We start from the raw sequence: 23,296 nt of genomic DNA, 5'->3' as shown, positions 1-23,296 counted from the left end.
ATTGCATATAACTATTTTCTTTCTTTTTTATTTTAAAAATAGAATGTTATGTGATATATCTGCATAAGCACTCAACATTTCCACCGTTTAATGCGAAAGAGTTAAGGTTCAATTAAGAAAGAAGAAAATAATTCCGTAATAAAATAAAATATTAGGGGAATGTAGTTATACATATTATTATTGTGTATATTATTTTTTTATTATTTAAAACTAAAAAATAACAAATAAAATAGTACAAAACCCTACTTTTTAATATAATGAAATAGTGTAAATATTATTTTTCAATAAAGTAAGAAAAATATAAAGAGAGAGCACAAAAGTGGAAAATGATAATTCATTATTGCATTGTGACATTACTATTATTATGTTTGAAGTAGTGATATCAGAGGGTAATTTATATCGAAATAGGTTTTTTTTTTTTAATATCAAATTAGAAGTAAAATTCGAATCAAGATTTTTAGGCGAAGATGAAGAGACTATATTATTTTAGCTATTAGTTTATGAGAACTAAACTTGTGTACTTTACTATTTTAGGGTGCTTTTAAATTATCTGATGAAATTATAGTTATTTATAATAATTATTTAAGTATTCATATATAAATTAAAAAAAATGTTAGTTGATTTTTAACTACCAACTTCACATAAAGATAACAATATTATTTACAATCAGCTTTTTGTTATCAATCATCAATGATTATAAAATATTTAAACGAAAAGGTTAAACTGAATGGCCAGCTACTTTTCATTATTTTGATATTTTCCACATTAAGAACAGATACGATGAGGGATCCATGGATAACACCTACACCAAATGGGGTTAATCTTGGATGTTGCTTATCCCAGATATAATCACCTTGCTCTGATTAAATAAACTAAATTGTGGTACCATGATGATGTTGACTAAATCAATAGCTTTAGTACTTTTTCTTAAGAAATTATTATTATCATTGATCATAGCAAAGCTGAGCTTTTAATATGCAATATTCAGCGCACCGAGACCGTGAATGTGATTTATACATTATTGAATCTGTGAATCATATATAAATTCATGACAACATAAACATCATATTCAACTTATTAGTTTTTTTCTTTTTGTGTGTGACTATATTCAACTTATTAGTTTATATCAACTTGAATCCATTCCATGATAATGTATATACAATAACACAGCTATATATATAGCAGAAAACTAGAGTTGGGTACAATTGTTAGTACCGTTTTAGAATTATTAGTACTTGTATATATACATTTTCATTATTTTATATCAATTTGGCATTATATTTTTCGTTATATGGATGATTATTGTTATAAATAAGAAGATCCTAGTACCACTTGATCGATGTCTTTGAAAGCATGCATGCTAGCGACAGAGGAACAAACCTAGGAGTAGATATTTTTGCCGTAGAAGCATATATGAAAGAAAGAAACTTAGTATGTGATTTTTACAAACCATGTTTTTGTATGATATGATGCGTGTGTGTATAAATATCAATGTGCCAAATCCAAAATCACAAGAAACGCATAATCAACGCACTCGTCTGCACTTCATGTAAATTTCTTCTCAATTCATGTATAGCGAATAAATAAGAGAGATCCAAGACATAACATCATCATCAACATTTAGTGTAACTTTTCTTGATGAGTCTCGAGATGAAACATCCTCAGTGAATTTACAACCTTTTTTTTTTCAGCTTCGCTATAAGCCTATAAAAGCACCGGTTAGGTGTGCATGGAAACTACAATAATGGACTAAACTTCTATTTCGCGATCCTTATCGTTGAAATTTGGCATGTTTCCTTCCCACAACTCAAGTAGCTCCTTTTTAATCCAAGAGATGGCGATTACGGGTCCCAGGGTAGAAGGCACCTACATAAACCAATCAAATGTGCATTGTTTCAGACAGAACAGCCAGTTAACAATGTTGAGTCATACCATCATCATCATTCTAGCTACATATGTTGATCAGTTGATGAATTAAAGGGATCTGGAGGGAATGCTAATGAACCAGTTCCAACAATCAATCAAATAAGGCCAATCACTTTGGACAAATGAATGAATCTCCACTCCTCACAGAACTTTAAAGCTTTAACACATTTAGCCAATAAACTTCATATGCTAGAGTCAGTCAATTACAATCAATTTGAGTACACATACAACAAATGTTATAGGCAAAAGGGAAACAAGCTAAAATTTTATCTGACTAATTCATTTATCTGTTATATATGAAAATAAAAACTTCAATTAAGAACAAATGTTTCCCATCTAGTGGGAGAAAAAATGCTTTCTTCTTGTATTAAGAAAAAAAGTAATGAAATATATGATTAATAAATGTTGCAAAGAAAAAGTAAACAAGGCAATAAAACTGGTTCGATGAAAAGGGATTGAACATAGAAGTACCAGATATAAAAGTGCAGGTTGAGGAGAGTGGGTCAAGACACCAGCTGCCAAAGCAGTCACCAGACCAATTGCATAACCAGGCAATGCATACCAAATATATTTGTGCCCTTTCGAAGAATGTAACTCAAAGAGATTTACTGTATCCCGGCTCTTTCGATAATCAAAGCAGAGAACTAAAGCCAGGAGCATTCCAGGGATAGCCTACAAAAAGAAGAGCGGAGAAATATAAAACACCAAGCACAGTGGTTCTTAAGAAACAGGATTGTAGAAGTTCATTGGAATCATGACTAGCTTATGTTGACTACCAACTGCTATGATATTTTCAGTTAATCGTTGTAATCGATACGGTGCATGTACACATGGTGAAATGGTGCAAGGAGGCACAGATAAAAGTTTGATTATAACATGTCAAATGCAACAACAAATAACAAGCATAAGCAAATCAAAGCACCTTGCAGCACAAGGAAGATTTCAAGATTCAGATCCAATATAGAATTGAAGTAGGAAAGATCAGAGAAATGGGGCGGGAGGGGAAGGGTTACAGTAAAACCTAAATTGAGTGGACAACAATCCTCTCTTTTAATTTTCACTGCTCCTGCAGAAATATGGTAGAAGATTTCCCTGCAAAGGTATTAAACAATCATAATAAATGGCAAACCAATGCAACATGCAGCCTTCAATTCTTCTAATGATTCTATATTTCTATTCACAATGAATCCAATGCAACAAAACTACTTGCTTGTGACATTAACCAAACCTAAATCTTGAAACAGTTAAGGAATAAGGATATTCAGTATGCATCTCAGGGAGTACAAATGTCATACCATGTCTCCTAAACCAAGCATCATAAAATCTGTTGCACTCTCTCCAGGAACAACACCACCCAACAAATTTCTGGGAAATACAATCTTTACGGGCAACTCCAATTTCTTTGTTATCAGTTGCAACCCAGGAAGACTCAAACTATTAGCAACCGTGTGCACAGGATTTGATGCTTGCTGTGTCGCGACTGATACCATGACATTTGCCCCAAAAAATCTTTCAGAGAAGAAAACCCAGAAAATGTCATAGACAAATAGACAAAGAAGGAGCATTGCACAAATCTTGATGTTTGGGAGGCGCACATGGCTTACAAAAGCAATGCATATCGATATGCCTAGTAAATTATTCAGTATCCAATGACCAGAGACAAGCCAAGCAGCCACCACGACAGAGCATGATATCAATAGCAGCCCTTGGATTCGTGTAAAAGATTTTGAGCAACAGCGTGACACAAAAGGATCAGCTAAACCAAACTGTGACTTCAAATAGGCAACATAAGGAGACAAGCAGAAGTAAAGGGATGATGCAGAAGCAACTGCAGTGAACGCTGTGAGAAGCTGTGACACAGACGAGAACAAGTAGAACATCAAAAGCAAGCTGAAAGAGCTCATCACTGGTATCATCAATGCTTGTGACCTATCCAGTGTAATAGATGCTTCCGATAAGTCGCGATTTCGCTCCATTTCTTTCCCGTAATTTAGAGCTCGAAAAGCAGATGCAAATGTCACAGCTACAGCTGTAGTTATGAGGGTGACAGGTGCGGGCTCCAGCAGATACACGAGTTTCCAAAGGGACTCCATCTTAGAAGAAGTACAGCAATCTTAAACTAAACTTTTTATGCATAGAGAATGAACCTAACACCTAAAGCCTCTGCAACCAAAGTTGCATATTTTTTTCGTCGTTCAAAAAATGAAATCCTACACAGAGCAACCTGCATACATCAAAAGAAGAATGTAAGCACATCTAACATCTAAGCATGTTCATTTTTATTTCTCTCTTTTAAAGAAAACAAAAAAGAAAGTCAAACAATAATTAACCCCTTTAAAAATCTGTAATTCTCTCTTAAATCCTGCTACAATATTCTTTTTCCAAAAAATCTTATTGAACATGGTCGCATTATTGTTTCATTACCCTCAAGCTCTGATTTTCCCCCGCACCTTCAATCTAGAGATTTCACTGATTAACGCAAGAAACAACGCATATTAGGTTAATGACACCCACCCAGTAACCAACAAGGCGAAAGATGAAATTTTAAAATCGGAGAGTATAACGTTTCCGAATTTCGATCAATACTTACAAAAGTAAACAAAGCGAAACTGCGATCCAGAAGAGTTAGGGTTAATGGGAATCGGCGATGAAGGGTTGTGAAAGGACTTACCTTGGACTTATGGCGGAGCTTGAGAGACCCCTTTTTGCTTTGTTCAGTGCTCAAGGAACCCAGCACCCACCCTTTTCTCGGGACCCTGCAATTTTTGTAACACAAAACCGAAGCTAAGCTAAGTGCACTGAATCCATCTGAATTTTCAATTTGGCCCCAAAAGTTTACATATTTTCCAAAATTGTCCCTTTTCCTTCTTATGGGTTTTATTTTAATTCAATATTAATTACCACTACTAGATACTAATCAATAAAAGAGGAGTATATCATTATTTAATTACGGAAAAGTTTTGCATCCATGTATTTTTTACATGGTTGTTAACTAAGTAATTTCTTCCACACGCGCATCCTCCACCCCTCACTCGTTTGTCATACACGCGCTACATATAACGTGTTGCAACTTAAAGTTTTGGTCAACGTAAACTTTCTGCTCACGTTCTTTCTTATTGATCTGCATTGCCTTCGTCGTTCTCCTCTGATCGTGTTCATCTTCTCGTTTTTTTATTTCGATTTAGTTGCATTTATCTTCTTCTTATTCTTCTTTGTTTTCTTCTTCGATCTGCACTTCTAAATTGAAACAATAAATGACTCAACTTCAAATCAGGATAGCGATTTGGATTATTCTTCTGAAACTGACAAAGTTTAGATTATTCAATTTTGAATCGAATTGAATGGAATGCAATTGCTAATTTAAATTGAATTAAATGGACGAAGGTGTACTGAATTGAATTGAATTGAATTGATAATATGTAAATTGTAGGCAGAATTATTTGAATTTGATTTTATATGATGGATTATGTTTCGTTCACTCAGTACTATACAATTGTTTCACCATGAGTACTGTGTTCGGTTCATTCTGCAGAAAGCTGTTTGAATTTGATTTTATATAATGGATTATGTTTCGTTCACTCAGTACTATACAATTGTATTGTGTTCGGTTCACCTTGAGTACTGTGTTCGGTTCATTCTGCACTATTCAAAACTCTTATTCCTCACCTTCTACTGCTTCTTCACCAGATAGAGAATGAGAAAAAGACAAAAAAATACAGCAGCAATAACAACAAAAGAATGATGATAAGGAGAAAACACGTGAAGAAGAAGGAACGCGAAAAATGAGGAGAAGGAGGTTTTAAGATTTTAAAAGTTATAAATATATACATCAAATATTTTCTTTAATATGAAATTAATTAGAGTTAGTAATTGAATGTCTAAAATTTTATATAAAATTAATCTTATATTTACTATTAATGAGCTTAATAAAAGTTTAAAGACAAGAATATGACTATAAAGCCTAATGAGTTATTACTAAGTTATTATATTCATTTTATTCTTTACATTAGTTAATAATTCAGTTAACTATTAGGTGCAGAAGATAACCAGAAGATATTTAACTTTTCAAATACCATAAGAGCTTTTTTGTTTTAGTTTTTACTGTGTCTCATTCTTTTATTTATTTATTTATTTATTTTTGTTCACATTCATGTTCATACTGTTATATAACTAAGGCTGAGCATACTTTTGTCATTATTCATGCTAAGATACTTTTATTTTTAGGTGGTTATTTGATTTTTGGATTATCATTGGTAAAACAGTATTGTATTTTTTCTCAATTACACAAATTTTAAATTTTTTATATTATTATTATGAATAATAATTTAAAAGAATAATATGTTAATTTTAATTATTTAACAAAAAAATAAAGTAAAAAAAAAAACTCAAATCTATTTATAAAAAAATGATGCACTCTCTACTCTCTAGTCTCTGGTCTCTATTTTGAGTACTTTGTCACCCACCTTAGTATTAGCAATTTATTTTCGTCCAAGAAAAAGGTAGTACAAAATACAAATATGTTGATTGTTGAATTGAACCCAGGCCAATTAAGTGAATTAATTATTAACTATTAGTCAGAACTTAGTATTTTTTTTTTTTTTTTGGTGTTGGACTAACATTTTCTTTTTGGACTTGAGACTATTTAAGATTTGTTTTTGCTGAATAGTCTCAACCTGTTCAAAACAAAGAAAAAGTTTGGCTGTTTGACAAATACAGATTGGCCCATTTCCTGTAATCGTCTTTGGATTAAAAGGAAAACCACCTTCAGATCCAAATAAGAGAAATGATCATGTCCAAAAAAAAAAATTGAGGATAAAGAAATGATAAATAAGCTAAGTCCCCGTCCAAAATAAATAAATAAATAAATAAGCTAAGTCTTGTATTTATTTTCAAATAAATTTATGTCTCATCTAATTTGGTTTGGTCTAATAGTAAGCTCACTAGTCTGCTTAAATAAGTATTAGAAGATAGATAAAGGAGATAAATTTATGTTTATTAATAATGTCTTGTCTTAATTTATCTTTCTTATTACATACATATAAGATGAGGGTATTTATATAGGGTAAAGTATATTTTTTGTCCTTAAAGTTTGACAAAAGTTTTAAAAATACCCCTAAGTTTTATTTTGTTTTAATTTTGTCTCAGAAATTTTCGATTTGTAACAAATATACTTCTTACGGCCAATTTTTCAAAAAATTTAAGACCAATTCAACAATAATTTCATACGAACAACTCTCAACACAAATAAATCAAGCATAATTTCATGCATTATTGTTAGATTGGACTTAAATTTTTTAAAAATTTAACCGTCGAGGATATATTTAATACAAATCAAAAACTTTGGGACAAAATAAAACTTAAAAATACTTTTAAAATTTTTACCAAATTTCAGGAACAAAAATATACTTTATCCTATTTATATATATCATTTAACAAGTTATACTATGCAGATAAAAGTGATACTTTATAGATAATACAGGTAAAAGTCAATATCTTTAGAAATACAAAGCGTAAATATTAATCGATGATGATGATGTTATTTATATGCCAAAAATACGTTTAATGAATATACACATTGGCCTGAAAACAAGGTCATGGAATACTTTGTCATCTTGTTAGATAACTAAAATACTTTCGGTTCCATCTACCAAAGTTTTTCCCTATATTGTCCCATTTATATTGTTTTGGCCTTTTGGATGTTATCCATTTAGATTTGATACTCTACCAAATTGCATGCCTTAGCTTCTTCGAATAAATGCTTATCCAGTTATCCTATATATATCTTTTCACATAATAAAATATTGGTCCTACCCACCAATAGCAAAAGGAAAAAAAAAGTGTCTATATTATACTTTAATTTCAATGTATGAATTATAAAATGAGGCCGCAAAACGAATACATTCCTCTTACAATAATGCCGATCAATCTTCGTTGACTTATAGTGTGTTATTTTAATTTTTGTACATAACTATCTTTTATAACCCAAACTATAACTAGGGTTACACACGGATCGGATCGGATCAGATATAACTTATAATTCTATTCGATTCGTACTGCACTCATCGGATAAGATCGGATACGATATCCACATTTTTTTAAGTTGGATCAGATCGGATCGGATATCGGAGATATTTGCATAATTCAAAAAAATTGTTTTAAGGCCTTTTTGGCTTTAAAAAAACTATTTTTTCACCCGTTTAAGTTTATTTATTCATAAAATATTATCAATAAAAATTCTCTTAAATAACAAAAGAAAAATAAAAACACAAGATTTAAGTTTAATTATTATAAATTAAAGTACAATATAAAAAATTAAAAACAAGATATCATAAAATTCATAAAACAACACACTAAAATTTATATCACATTAGGATTTACTTTCTTAATTAAACTATACTATTTATATGAGATAGATGTGGGGATATGCGGATCTGCAAATTTGATCTGCAGATATCATTAACAAATCTGCAATCCGATCTTACCATAGTGCGAATCGGATCCGATCCAATCCGATAGTTCTGCGGATCGGATAATATCCGTAAAATTCGAATTGAATGCGAATAATTACCACAAATATGCAGATATTATTCGATCCATGTGCAGCCCTAACTATAACATTTCACTGAGAATTAACTTAACTCAATTAAAGTATATACCGAACAGTTTTTCCACTCCAAAATACACCATGCAGCATTTAGCTGGTGGATATTATTGTTGTAAATTACATCTATATTCATGCTATGTCTTTAATCATGTAGCTAGTTAGCGTGTTCAAATGAAATTGGCCAATTAACGTAGATATAGTCCATGTATATCAAGTTATCAACCAATAATCTGTAGCTACACTTGCCACATGTTTTCCTTTCCACAACAACTATCACTTTCTGCTAACTTAATTAGTTGATGCTCTCAAATTGTTTGACTTAAGATTTGGCCTTTCCAATCAACTTGCAATTCTTCATATTTGTTCTTATCAATTAGTTATTATTAGAGATCCATTTGCGTTGCTATTGCATTTGGCTCTCAACCCTTTCTCTTTTCTCTCACTCTCACACATATATATAACTAGCTGTTTGATGAAATAATATTGGTTTATATAGTTTAATTTAATTTGTAAATTATATGTTGCAGTTCAATAAAATTTTATTTCGTTAGTTTGATTATAAATAAACCATATTTGTTTGAATTTCATTTTGTCAAATATATTATAATTAATAAGTGAATTATTTAAGTTGTGTTTCCATTTTCTTAACCAGAATTAAATATTATTAATTAAGTGATGGCAGGATGGCACCATTTTAAAGCTCATTACATCATATATATAATTTTGTCTCGTTGCAAATAAGGTAATATGATTTTAATTTATGTTATGCTAGCTAGCTAGCTTCTATATGTGGATCTTTAATTTGTTTTCATCATAAAATTCTATTTTGTATGGTAACAAGTTCGAATCTCTTCTGAACCAAGCAAAAGCTTTAAGTAGAGAAACAGGAACATTCACTTAATGCAACTAAAGATCACTTTCATGAGTGTGGTGCAATAAATAGTGTTTGATGGTACGGTCTGCTCAACATAGATTTTTTTTTTCACGATATTTCTCAACTCAGCAGGCCAACGAGACTGATTTGTCACGAATCTGAATTTTATTTAAAAGTCTGTCGTTGACTAATAAATTATTGCATATATAAGATGAGATTCAAACTCCAACATTTATTTAAGTGGATGACTAAGTTGCGGTTCACTTGACTAACTCAAATTAGTTTCTGCAACTAACTCAAATTAGTTTCTGCAACTTAGCCAACAAACTCCAATTATTGATAGTGTTTGTCATACAAATTATTACAAAAATGTACTATTTAATTTGAAAATTGATTATTAGATCCCTGCTTGTTATAGAAATTTGATAGGGATATTGAATTGACGAGGACAGTAGTAAGTTATCTACTGTACTACCCTCTAAAATGGCTAAAATAGCATTCAAATTAAAACCGGCCGGATAACCCATATTAGGTTTAATTATTCTGTTGGTTTCTATAGTTTCGTGAAATTTTCAATTAGGTCTTTATACTTTTTTTTTTCTTTTTAATTGGGTCCCTGCACCAATTTTTTTTCAATTAAGTCTCTCTTAATAATAATTGGCTTAATTTTATAGGAACTCAACTAAAAAAAAATGAATTGGTACATGAACCTAAATAAAAAGAAAAAAAAGTATAGGGACCTAATTAAAAAAAGAATTTGGTGCAAAGACTCAATTAAAAAAAAAAGTATAAAGACCTAATTAAAAATTGTGTGAAACTATAAGAATCAGTAGAGTAATTAAACCCCATATTATCATATGGTAACTCAATAAATAATGCTACATATATACATCCACCTCAATTGTAACTGTCGACACACCAAACTTATATATCTCACACTTTGCATGCATTGCACCAATCAGTAATAACTTCTTTTATTTTGTACATGTTTGTCTGTTTATTTATATATATATATATATAATATATTTGATACTCAGTGGATTACACTTATATTTACATGATTGATATCTAATATAAAATCCAAAAAACAAATAAAATAAAATCTTGCAGCTCCTTACTTATCTCTAAAATAAGCGAGGCAATTACGAACAAGTTGGCCAACAAAATGGACCTACCATTTACCATGATTACATTCTTAGACTCCAAAGTCCACGCCTCTTTTCTTTTTCTTCATTTTCTATCCCTATGAGAGCAGCCAATAAGTCCACTTTTAGAGAAAGTGCTTAACCACCAGAAGATAATCCCCCACTTATTTATTCTTTTTTTTTTCAACTTACGCGACTTCTCATTTCCAAAACTTGAATCCTTGACAAATTCATTCTTCTAACCACCACCTCATCATAATCATTCTATTGACAATAACATAGATTTTTTTTTTCAATTAGCTTTTAAAAAAATTATGTAATCAATCATATACAAATTAATATTTAATAATTATTAAAATTTATTAATAATTATAATATTTTATTTTATAATTTTTTAATAATTATTATTATAATTCTTTCTTATATATTAATCAGTCAATCATCAATAATTAATTAGTATTATATATATTATAATGGATTGCATTTTATTATTAAATATACTGACGTGGTACGTATTAATACTAGTTTGTATATATTTTCTTTTTAAATATTTTTTTAAAAAACTATTATATAATTAATTATATATAAATTAACGTTTAATAATTATTTATGTTGATTTTTTTAATTATTTTATTATTTTATTTCATATCTTTTTAGTAATTATTATCATAATTCTTTCTTATATTTTAATAAATTAATCATCAATATCATTAATTAAACAATTCTAATTCTACAATGAATTATATTTTAACACCAATGCAAACATATTTATGTGTCTCATTATGTAATCAAGAAAAGCTCAAGCCACAGTAGAATTTATTATTTTTGACTAACACTTTTAGTTATTAATCCAATTTTTTTTAATTTTGTAATCCAACAACATATATTTATTTAGCCTATATTTTTAAATATTACCAGCTAACTGTGACAAAAAATAATAAAATTCTACTTACCTTATAATGTTTCTCTATATAATCAATCATATGCAAATTAATATTTAAAAATTAATTATGCTGAGATTTATTAATAATTATAATATTTTATTTAATATCCTTTTAGTAATTATCATGATTCTTTCTTATATTTGTTGTGTGAATCAATAATTTTAATATTTTATTTTATGTTCTTTTAAATATTTTTAAAAAATGTTATGCATTAAATAGTTACCTTAGTTATTTTTTATATATCTATGAATATTATATATATATCTCCTAAATAATTATTGATTCTTTTTTATACAATAATTTAAATATAATATATTTTTATTTTTGTCTATTAAATTTATTTAAATAATTAGAGATTTATTTATTAATAGTTTTTAATAATATACTACTCAAATCTATATTTTATTATTATTATTATTAATTTAACAACATTTAGTGAATACATATAAAATTCACTTTAAAATTTTTAGTTTATTTTTTTTATAGATATTGAGTTATTTATTTATTGCATACGATATTTTTTCTTTATTAAATATAAGTACTTTATGAATTTTTTATTTTATAGATTGTTTGGTATTAGTATAAATAACAAAAAAAATATATGAAATTATTTTATATAAAATAAAAATATTCGTGAATAACTTATTTTAGAATTGTATTTCAAATATAAATGTATATCACACAAGTAAATATACTTAGTTCATTACTTCATTTCAACAGAAAATGTCATTAATTTAATTATTAAATGAAAAACAGAAAAATAAAGAATAGTAAAATCTCGTGGCACCCTCTAATATTTTCATGAAATTGTTTTTCGCCCCTTAATTAACGAAAGTATAATTCCATTGCGATCTTTATCCATAATTTTTGTAAGACATTTTGTCTTTTTCGTCAAAATCTCCATCAATTTCGTTCTCTGTATTTTTTCTTTCTCTTCTCCATTATTTTTGGCCACTATTATCACCAACATCCACCACCATTTTATGTTTTCGTTGTACCACTTCACTGTCATTCTTCTTCTTCTTTTTTATCGAAAGTCATATCTCTTAGCTTCCCCTACTTTTCTGTTCACCATCGGCAATCCCGTGCAGCCACGACTACTTTCTCTCAATTTTTCTTCTCTTTATCCTCACAATCCCTCTCTCACTAATTTGGCCGTCTTTATTTGATTTCACACTAAATTCTAAATCTGCATCTCAAATAGAGAACCTTACATTGAACAAATTAAAATACCGACGCACCCTGTAATCACCAAATCACTTTTTCACATAAAAATCGATACTTTAAATAATATCTATACTCAATCATCAAAATTTAAAAAAAGACAATTCGTAAGACTATATCTCAAACCAAATTCAAGTATTTAAACAGATAAAACTACTCAATTGAAAGGAGGTGGCAATAGATTAGTGCAAAGAAGGTGATAGTGAATTGGTATAGCGATAACAGAGTATGGTAGTGGATGTTGGTGACGATGGTGGCTGAAAAATAAAGTTGAGGAGAAGGAGAGAGGAGAGTTGGCTTGGTGGTATTCTAGTTCGCATAGAGGACAGGAGGGAAAAAAACGAAGAGGGGACCATTTGTCCATTAAATTATTGACTTACCGGCCTACATAGGCAAGATCCGTTAACTCTAGATGGAGACATTAATGGAGAAAACAGAATGTCTCACAGAATTAATCGTTAGGGATTACGATGAGATTATGCTTTCATTAGGGGGCAATTTTTTTTTTTTTGTAAATATGTTAGGGTCCGGGTGGGATTTCACTCGATAAAAGACAAACAATATAAATAGTATATCTCGTTACTCTTTTAGTAAATTCTTATAAAACCACTAAGTGGCTAACTAATAGAGATATATGATATACAAACACTAACATAGACAAAGGACATGTATACATACAAATTTATAATTCTTATAACAATAATGTTAGGAAATTAAGAAGGGGTCCAGCCAACAGTAAGCCAACAAATATTTTTGAATTATATTCTATATTAATTAATAATATTAACTGTCATTAATTAGTGATTATTTAAATTTTGTTAAAGATACAAAATTAATGATTATTAATTGCCTCTTCTTATTCTAATTCACCTTTTACCATTTATTACGTAAATATTAATTTCTCTTTCCAAAAAAATTTTGAAACTCCAAAAAAATAAAAAGCACCAAAACATAAGATAAAGAATCATTCAAATTTTAAGAAAAAAATATACAAAACATAGGAAAAAGAATCATCTAAATCCTAAGAAAAAACATACAAAATATAGGAAAAAGAATAATCCAAAACTAATAAAAAGAATCATCCGAAATGTAGAAAAAAGAAACATAAAAAACTAGTTAAAAAATCATTCAAAACTAAATAGGAGGAGGAGAAGAAGAGCCGCAGGGTGGCCGGCGACGACGTCTTAGACGGCGTTGCGTGGACAGTGGGGGGACTCGCGGTGGCATATTGCGATGAGTGGAGGAGTCGCCATGGATCGGAGTAGTTGATCGCGCATCGCGAATGGGGACCTGGTGGTGGCTGCGTCGCGATGGATGGAGAGTCGTGGGGTGCGAGTGGCGAGCGATGGGGAGTCACGAGCGGCAAGGGTGCGTCGGGCGAGCGATGGAGAGTCGCGATGGGGCACGAGGAGGGTGAAGTAGAAGTGCGATGGTGGCGGTCTTTCCTGCGCGAACGGCTGATGAGGTGGCGGAGAAGGATGCAAGGACGACCGGCGATGGCGCGCGAGGACGGTGCTGCGGCGCGAGAACAAAACCGTAGCAGCGTGGGGGCATTGGGAAGAGGGATTATGATTTGTGGTTTTGTACGGTGAATGGTGAGTGGAAGTGAAAATAAATTAGGGTAAGTTTTGATTAAAAAATGCCATTAATGTTAATTAATCAAATTTTGAATTTGAAAAAATAATTTAAAATTAATCATTATTAATTGAGTTGTTCAATTCTTGGCTGGTAGACACTTGACTCCCTATACTTTTCCTTCTTCTAAAATACAGATGTACATACAGTATACATGTAAAATATAAAATATTTTTTAGATAAATTATAATAATATTTTTTATCATATAAAGTAATTAAAATATTTTTTGTTTTATTAATTAATAATATATATTATTTTTAAATTTATTTAAAAAATATATATTAAAAATATATATCAAATACGTAATATTATAAATCATTGAAGTGTCTGTATTTTATAGATAATGATAAATTCGGATAGTATATATGAGGAATTGAAGATGGATCTAAATTAAAATATAAATGTCGTCAAAGTGAAAAGATAAATATTTAGTTTCTATATCACATATATATTAGAAACAAAATAAGTTCTGATACTGTAAAATTATTTATAAAAAAAGTCGATTAGTTTAGAATAGGACGGCGAATTATTTGGCCAGTTTTAGAATGCAATCGAACTATGTATCCTTAAATTTAGGTATACAATGAAAGAATTAATACTACATAAGATAAAAATAAAAAATGTAGTGGCGATGGCTTGATGGTCTTTAATGTGAAATTGGAAGAGGCATGTCTGTGCCATGTATTGAGTGTGCGCCGTTAAGAAAAAGTTTATTTATGGAAATGTTAAGTCAGTCGCTAACAATTTTCTGAAGATTCTTTCTTACCAAAAGGGCAAAAACAAAACCCCACGGCAACAACTATATTGGTCCAAATTCTGTTTATGCAGTGGGTCCACCATACACACTAATTCTGTATTTCTAATTTCTTAGCGGACGTTTGGTATATGTCTATCTACCTTGCTGCTAATATTGCATTAAATTATTTAGATCATACTATATATTGTTCTTTGTATCTAAATAGGAATATATTCCATCATAACATTATTGGTAATAATTTGAAAAAAAAAAACTAATTCTTTATTTGACCGGTAATCTAAACTATTAACTATCATTAATCACTAATTTAATTTATCTTAAATAATTAGTAAAAATGAAAGATAATAAGGAATTGGGTAAAGGTGTGTTGAGAATGCACGCATTATTGGAGTGTTAATAGGACAGCGCGCACCTTAATTTCGATCACGTTCCCCTGCTTTGCTTATCTCCCTCACTCCTTTCTTTTCTGCAAAACTCTCTCTTTTCATTCCTTTCACCATTCCCTTTCTTTCTCGCTTCACACCTTTTTCCACGTTGCTTTTTAAACTAAGTAGCATCCATTATTACTCCTGTCAATTACGCCACTATATTCACGTTTTAACTTTACTTGACCTCCATCGAAATCTCAATTACGTGCATTTCACTTTTTCCGCTTCCAGATAAACATACATACACAAGCGGCGAGAGAGATGAACATCTTCTTCTTCGTCGCTTTGGTGTTGTTGTGTGTAGTGACAGTAGCAGCTCCATGGCGGGTTGTCTCCGAAGATAATGAAGAACAACACAGGCTTCTGGTGAACATGACTCTCGTTAAGAACGCTCGTGCCGGCGGTGCTCGTAAGCTTTTTTCTTCTTTTTTTTTTTCTTCTAAAATTCTGTAATTTATTTATTTATTTATTTTGTATTGTTGTTGATTAAGAGGTTGAGAGTTGAAAACTTATTTTTCGTTAGTTTGTTTGGACGGGAGTTTACCGGCTTATCACTTGCATAGGGGATTTGGAGCTGGACTCAATAACTGGCTTCTACAGTTCGAGGTGCACCTTTTCAAACTCTCTCTCCCCTTTTCAAACTCTTGCTTTATTTTCTACCATTTTTTAATAAAAAATTGAAAGAATCAACACTTTCATTAAAATTTAGTCAATATTTACTTATAAAAAATATATAATTTTATACTATATAATTTAGTCTCCTCATACTCATCTAAGAGGTTGCGAGTTTGAGTCAAATTTTTGTTAAAAAAAAATGACTATAAATAATTAAATGTGCTGTTTTTATCACTACTGTTTTATTAAACCAAAAACTTTAATTAGTTCTCGCTTTGTTACAAGCATAAGAGCTTTTTGATGATATTAGATGAGATTAATTCGTCTGTGTTAGTTTTGATGCTACACTATTCATCAATAACATATCGCGTTTAGTTTGTAAATTAGAAAAATACTAATTATTATAACCAATTTTAGAATTAAATCAGGTCCAAATCAACTCAACGAATTAATTTATGTAAAAAGATTGCTCAAATACTCTTAAACACGTATTATTCCATATTTCTAGTCAAGATGAGATTCTACCAAATAATTACATATAAAAATACATTTTAGTATTTTAAATAAGGTAATTAATGAAAATGAAAGTTATGTCTTTTTTAGTCTAACAAAAAATTATTTATTCATAGAAAGTTATTTTACGTGGAGAAGCATTTATTTGAGTAACGCTAGGCTGCTTTGTTTTACGGGTTTAATAATTGTGGTAGACCGGTAGAGTTTGAAAAAGGGGTGGCGATTTTTTACTTCTAGTTTCTGGGGAAATCAAACAAGGGCGATGATGGTTGGTTTCGAAATGCTATACAACTAAGGACCAAAAAAAGCTATAGGACACTGATTTTTCTGTCGTCTATATAGAGTTTTGCGCGCGCACTTCTTTTGTTTCAGTTACCCGCCCCAACAATTCTCATGAATGATGACCTGCTCCTTTTCAATTGGACATAGATTTTTATTATCTTATTTCATGGATTCTTTTACGGATAATAAATATGTAAGAAAAAGCCTAGCGAGCAACTTTATTAAATTATGACCAGCAAAAGAAGAACGAGTAATCCCACATCATAGGATGAAATCTCACACCATTAAAAATATTATTGATGGCTGTCTCTAGGGCTGGAAGTGAGTCAAGCCAGCTCGATAAGCTAAGCTCGTGAGCTGGTGAGCCAAGCTTGAGCTTGGAATTGAGCTCATAAATTAAATGAGCCGAATTTAAGTTTGGATAAGCTCAGCTCATTAGCTCGTGAGCTGGCTGGATTATATATATTTAATATTTATATTTATTTTTTACATATAATTTTAATATAGGATATAAATAAAAAAATTATAATTTATTGATAGATAAACAATATATAAAATTGATCTTTTCAAATATTTTTAAAAATATATAAGTTATAATTTATTGATATAGAATTATAGATTATGTATTTATGTTTCTCTTATTTGAGCGAGCTCGTGAGCTCAAGCCAGCTCGTGAGTTTTTGGTGAACCGAATTTGAGCTTAAGAAATAAGCTCGATTGTTAATGAGCCGAGCTGTGAGCCAAGCTCAATTTTCGTAAGCCGAGCTTGAGCTTGGTCTAGCTCGATTTAGCTCGGCTCACTTCCAGCCCTAGTTGTTTCCTAACACTTCTCTGTAAGAAAAAATAAATATTAAATTAAACAAAATAATTTTGATTTATATTATTATCTCTCTATTATTACCGTATATAAATAAACTTTGGATTCAAAAATACCGTAGCCGTCATGTGAAAAGAATCATAAAGTGATTAATTTATATTTATATCATTAATGTTATTTGTTTTAAAAGTATGTACATTCAGTTATAATTTGTCACTTTGATAATTTTTTTAGATGATAAATATAAAAAGTTGATTTTTTTTTTTACATACCAACATTCGGAATCTCACATGGTGTCACGTTTTTTTATTAATGATTCATTGATTCCTGTCCTCCGAACGCTTCACATGGAACGGTTTGATCTAAATCTAAATAATAATAGTAGAGAGACAAATAAAATTTAGTCCCAACCAAAGTTATATTCATGAATAGGAACAATTAAACTTTTCTTTAATTTTTTTCGGGTTTAACTATCAAGTACAGAATAACCAAACCGCATGGCAACAAGAGAAAGACTCTATGTTAAGTTGTTAATTAACATGATGTAGCCACCTTTACGAACAAAGCATGCATGTATCCAGCTGTACCAACTTTTTAATTTTTTTTGTAGGGAGAATCTTACCTTGTTTACCTACATTTTTTTGTTTACTTCTACATAAACTCGGTTATGTACTCATAAAAAAGTTTCATTTGTGCGAAATTAAATGTAGAAAACATACAGGGCCAATGAAGAGCTACCACCTATGCGTGAGAATTTGCAATTGCCGAATTCGGAATGTGATTCGATAGGGTGAAGCTAGTAGAAACTAGAAATCATTAGTAGACCCACAAAATGTCATGCACTTGGAGAATAAAGTTCCATAATAATAGAAAACTTTGAGTGCAAGCTAAAGTAAAGTAGATAGATCTGAAAAAAGAAAAAAAATAATGATGATGAAATGAAATGAACTGCTGTTAGGTAATTGGGTTGGTGGATCCTTAATCCCAATTGATGAAAGAAACTTTTTTTTGGCTCTGCATTTATAATTAACCATGATTATGTATATGGTGCATGGCGGGGGGCAGGGAGGTGGGTGGTGCAATGATTTGCCATCATGCTTGGAGAGAGCAGAGTCTCGCAGGGGCTCAACACGTTACATGACCAAGTTCGAAGTCTTCTCTGGTATTTTAAGCAGCAATGCCTCCCAAAATCCAGGTATATCAACTTATTTATTTATTATGATTATTTTAACTTCTTACAATCAAGCATCATCATCATTATAACTTCTTATTTATTATGATTATTTTAACCTCTTCTTTGATCAAATCTCTATTTCTTGGCTAATAAGCTTTTCAAGGAACAACTTCTCCACGAATATATGTATATATATTTTGTTATACATAAAGAATAAAAAGAAAAAAAGTTTGGTTAATCAACAAATTTTTTTTTGAAGTTAATCGTCTGTTATTTTCCACATATATAAATATGAGTTATAAAAGATCATGTGCACCTCAATTGAGTCCTCCACATTCAAGTCTTCTGTATGCATCCATGTGTCTAAGACCTAGTTACCTAAGACTAGATGCTATCATCTTCTCTGCAAGTTTTTATATATGCCCCTGTCTTTAATAATATGCTTACTTTCTAATCATATCTTCAAGAGAGAATGTGTGTAAAACACTAAAACCGTTCATCATAAATAAATAATGTTTAATTATCAATTTAACATTACTCAATCATTTTCATACCAACTTCAAATAAAAAGTTGGAAATAGATAAAAAAAAAGAAGGGGTTAGAAGCATGTGGAAATACATGTAACACTATTCTAATAACCAGACAAGAAGAAGTGCTAATACTTTTGCTGGCAAATACAGTACACACAGCTGTATTTTGAATTTTTGATAGTGTTGTATAATAATCTGTGACTCACTGACAAGGTCAACCCAATGCAAAAGTAGTCCAGTTGAGCTCAAACAAAACAACAACAGTGTTCATGTTCCTCCATTCTCTTTCACGTGCTCTTGTTGCTCTACATTACAACACTAGCTGCCACCCATGAATTGTTTGTTTTCTTACTATATTTTTTACTTTGAAGCCATGGCTCTATGAGTATTGGTACGGTTTCTCTTGCAAAAAGATATCCAATTAATAATGTTGGACTCTTCTATGGCCTTCGTGGTCCATGGCTGTGAAATTATGATAATTCACAATCTACTCTTGGCGTTAGTGGTTAATTTGGAAGTAAAAGATGAAGTCACTGTTTTATATACTTTCTTCTCTTCACGATTCTTCAGTCATTAGCTTCACCTCAGTTGTCGGTAGCACTAGAAATGCCATGCTTCTAATCTTAACTATTTAAGTGGATAAAATATAAAATATGATTTTCTCATATTTTTTGTTAATTAATATTAATTATGTCGTGGATTGGTGTACCAGACTTCTACAATTGGAACCGTGTTAAGCTGAGATATTGTGATGGAGCTTCATTCACTGGAGATGCTATCTTTGATAATGGGGTAATTGTCTCACCACAGGTTTACATGAATATGGCTTCTTATAATTTCTTTTAAAAAGATAATCAGTGAGCAAATATTATGAATTGCAAAATTTTGACTATATGCATATATAGTCAATTAAATATTTGTCTAGGAAAATTCGTTATTTATAGGCATCTTTTGAACTTTCCTTTAATACTCTGTCTCTTTCCGATTGAATCTCAGCAAGCCAGAGAAGAAAATGATCTCTAATGTAGTGTCAATATGATGGTTAATTTGTGGTATGAGAGGGAATGAAAGTGAGTCATTTCTATTTCTGGTTAAAACAGAACAAAATCAGATTTCTTAACTGAGAAAACGAAAAACAAAAATTGCAGTAAAATAAAAAGAGGAAGGTGCTAACAGTAACAATTTTCATGAGTCTTCTTGCTTACGTTATAAGATCAAGTTTGCTCAATAACGTAACTGTTGGCATTTGGTTGAATAAAATCAGACAACAAGGCTTCATTTCAAAGGGCAAAAGATTTGGGAAGCTATCATTCATGATCTGCTACCAAAAGGTCTAGGAAAGGCACGCAAGGTATGCAACACCATCATTGGAGATGGCACATGCTTTTATTTACTTTCAAAAATATATTGAAGAAAAATGACTTGCACTTCAAGTAACCAGAATAAACCAAGTATATACTATGTCTCTTGTGTAGGCTTTGCTTTCAGGCTGTTCTGCTGGAGGTTTAGCAACCTTTCACCATTGTGACAACTTTGCCAAATACTTGCCAACAAATGCCAGTGTTAAATGTTTGAGCGATGCCGGTTTTTTTCTTGACGGGTATGATTTGTCTAGCTTTTTAGTCATTCCAACTTGAGCTGTAATTATTTCTTCAAAATTCAAATGGTAATATTTCCCTTTCCCCTTCTCCTATTGCAGAAGAGATGTGAGTTTGAACCACACTATGAGATACTTTGTCAAAAGTCTTGTTACGTTGCAGGTAAACTTCAATAAACGTGTCATATTTTTCCTTATGTTCTGGAAAATTTCACAAATCAGTCAGTTAGACAAGAGAACTGAAAACATAGATGGTTCAAGGTTATGCACATTTGATTCAATGCTGTCAGATTTTTATCTTCTAAGCTGAAAAGATAGTACTAGTAGCGAAGCATAAAGCATATATCTACACCAATTACTATAAATATGATCAACATATTGCGTTCTTAAAGCAATCAGCATTAGTTAAATGGTTTCAAAGCAACAACTTGGAAACATATTTTCATGCAGTTCAGCAACAACGTGAACCACATTTGATATCAAAGTTTGCACGGTATTTAATGTTGATAATGCTTCTGATATGATTAAATTTTGAAAAAGATATGCTTGTATTGAAGTAATATCACCCAAATTGGGTGGCAATATCAACTCCCTTAAAGGCAAAGCTTATCTGATAGAGTGTGTTGTGTGCAACAGGGGGTAGAGAAGAACCTGAATAGAAACTGCACCAGTACACTGTTCTTTCCAGACTTGGTGTGTTTATTCTTTTCCCATTAACTCGCATCATTAGCTCAGGAAAACTATACAAGACTTTGACAATTTGCAGTGTTTCCATGCAGTGCTTCTTTCCACAATATGTGTTGAGATACATATCAACTCCTTATTTTATCTTGAATTCCGCCTATGATGTATTCCAAGTAAGAATTCCGGACATATTTTGTAGACTATATTTGTACATATCTTAGTTAATGTCATTGGCAGAATGTAGGATGAATAAAACTTCTCATGTCAACAGTTCCATCATACATTGGTGCCACCTTCTGCTGATATGCATGGACACTGGAACAAGTGCAAGTTGGACCCAGCAGCATGCACACCACTCCAAATCGCCATATTGCAAGGTTCTTCTTTCAATTGTCATATTAACCATTCAGTTTTTGAAATCACCCCGGTGTGTTAGTATTTTCACTATTTTGTCAAAGAACTACAAACTTTACTTCATACATGTTCAAAACCGGTTTTGCTGACTATACTAAGTGCACTTTGTTCAGCTTTTAGGCTCGACATGCTTGCAACTTTGAGACCTTTTGCAATCTATTCGGGAAGAGGAGGAATGTTCATAAACTCATGTTTTGCTCACTGCCAAAGTGAATCACAAGATACGTGGTTTGAAGATGATTCCCCAAGAATAAACGACAAGGTATTAATTGCCATGAGACTTTGTTATGCTTTGCATTGTTCAACACAATAATAGGCTAGTGGTAATCAATTGAACCAAACATGCGTTTAGTATTATAGGACAAACAAGAGTTTGAAGCAAAGGAAATAGGCTGAACAGTACTAGTGATCTTTAAACTCACAACTAGTGAATTTTCTAAGTCAGTAACACTGTTAAAATTCTGTATTTTGCAGACGATTGCAGAAGCAGTTGGTGATTGGTATTTTAGCAGAACAAGAAGCAAGGAAATAGACTGTCCATACCCATGTGACACAACTTGTCACAATCTTATACCATATCCTCGTGGTAATGTCTGTTCCTTAAAAATTCTGTACACTAGTTGCTTTGGATATTGCGGAGACTTAAGGTCCATTTATCTAATAAAAAATTTGGAATGTTGCAGGCCAATAGAAGATTAAATTCAAAAGTTTTCAGGTCTTACACCAGCTTTCCTGCCTCTCACAGTAAAGCTATTCTCTAAGAAAGGGTTTAAGGACCATTTTTTCAAGTACAGAAGATACACAAGTACACAGTAGATGCTAGGCAGATAGAAAATTCTTTAATAGGAACAACGAAAGGATGATAAAGAATTCATGATAGCATATCATTAGAATGATTGTTTCTCAATTATTTGCATTTATCAAAAAATATTTTTTATTTAATCAAAATTGGTTGGTTTCTGTATCTTATCTTTTCTGGGGAATATCTTATTAATGGTATATGACTTAAACCTCCTTTCTCCTTCAATTCTTTATGTTTTTCATGATTTTTTGAATGTTATCTTCTGCTAGAGACAATCTTATCTTATTCCATTAAAAGCTAAATGTATGTATTTTTTTTAAAACTTAAAA

The 23,296-nt window shown here is 30.9% G+C and overlaps 2 protein-coding genes across 3 annotated transcripts; one reads left to right on the top strand and one right to left on the bottom strand.

Moving 5' to 3' along the window:
• Positions 1-1,544: 1,544 nt before the first annotated feature.
• SPPL1 (SIGNAL PEPTIDE PEPTIDASE-LIKE 1) lies at positions 1,545-4,765 on the bottom strand. 2 transcript variants are annotated; one of them, XM_016320478.3, is made up of 5 exons: positions 4,598-4,721; positions 4,351-4,395; positions 3,222-4,150; positions 2,398-2,598; positions 1,545-1,866 (listed from the first exon to the last, which is right to left on the bottom strand). In XM_016320478.3, exons 3-5 carry the CDS (start codon positions 4,017-4,019, stop codon positions 1,750-1,752), a joined length of 1,116 nt encoding a protein of 371 aa, XP_016175964.1. In that variant the 5' UTR covers positions 4,020-4,150; positions 4,351-4,395; positions 4,598-4,721; the 3' UTR covers positions 1,545-1,749. The 2 variants fall into 2 exon arrangements, with proteins under 2 accessions (XP_016175964.1, XP_016175963.1); XM_016320477.3 differs by lacking the exon at positions 4,351-4,395 and having other exon boundaries at positions 4,598-4,765.
• Positions 4,766-15,321: 10,556 nt separating this feature from the next.
• On the top strand, positions 15,322-23,192 carry LOC110271127 (Pectinacetylesterase family protein). Its single transcript, XM_088498482.1, has 13 exons — positions 15,322-15,947; positions 16,062-16,144; positions 18,831-18,960; positions 20,183-20,262; positions 20,735-20,821; positions 20,946-21,070; positions 21,170-21,230; positions 21,704-21,760; positions 21,847-21,924; positions 22,023-22,128; positions 22,279-22,427; positions 22,640-22,751; positions 22,849-23,192. The coding sequence occupies exons 1-13, from the start codon at positions 15,800-15,802 to the stop codon at positions 22,854-22,856; spliced, it is 1,224 nt and encodes a 407-aa protein (XP_088354608.1). The 5' UTR covers positions 15,322-15,799; the 3' UTR covers positions 22,857-23,192.
• The last annotated feature ends 104 nt before the right edge of the window (positions 23,193-23,296 follow it).

This window comes from Arachis ipaensis, chromosome B9 (assembly GCF_059453495.1).
Source record: "Arachis ipaensis isolate K30076 ecotype BB chromosome B9, ASM5945349v1, whole genome shotgun sequence".
NCBI lineage: Eukaryota > Viridiplantae > Streptophyta > Magnoliopsida > Fabales > Fabaceae > Arachis > Arachis ipaensis.
This window is presented reverse-complemented; position numbering and strand designations above follow the sequence as displayed.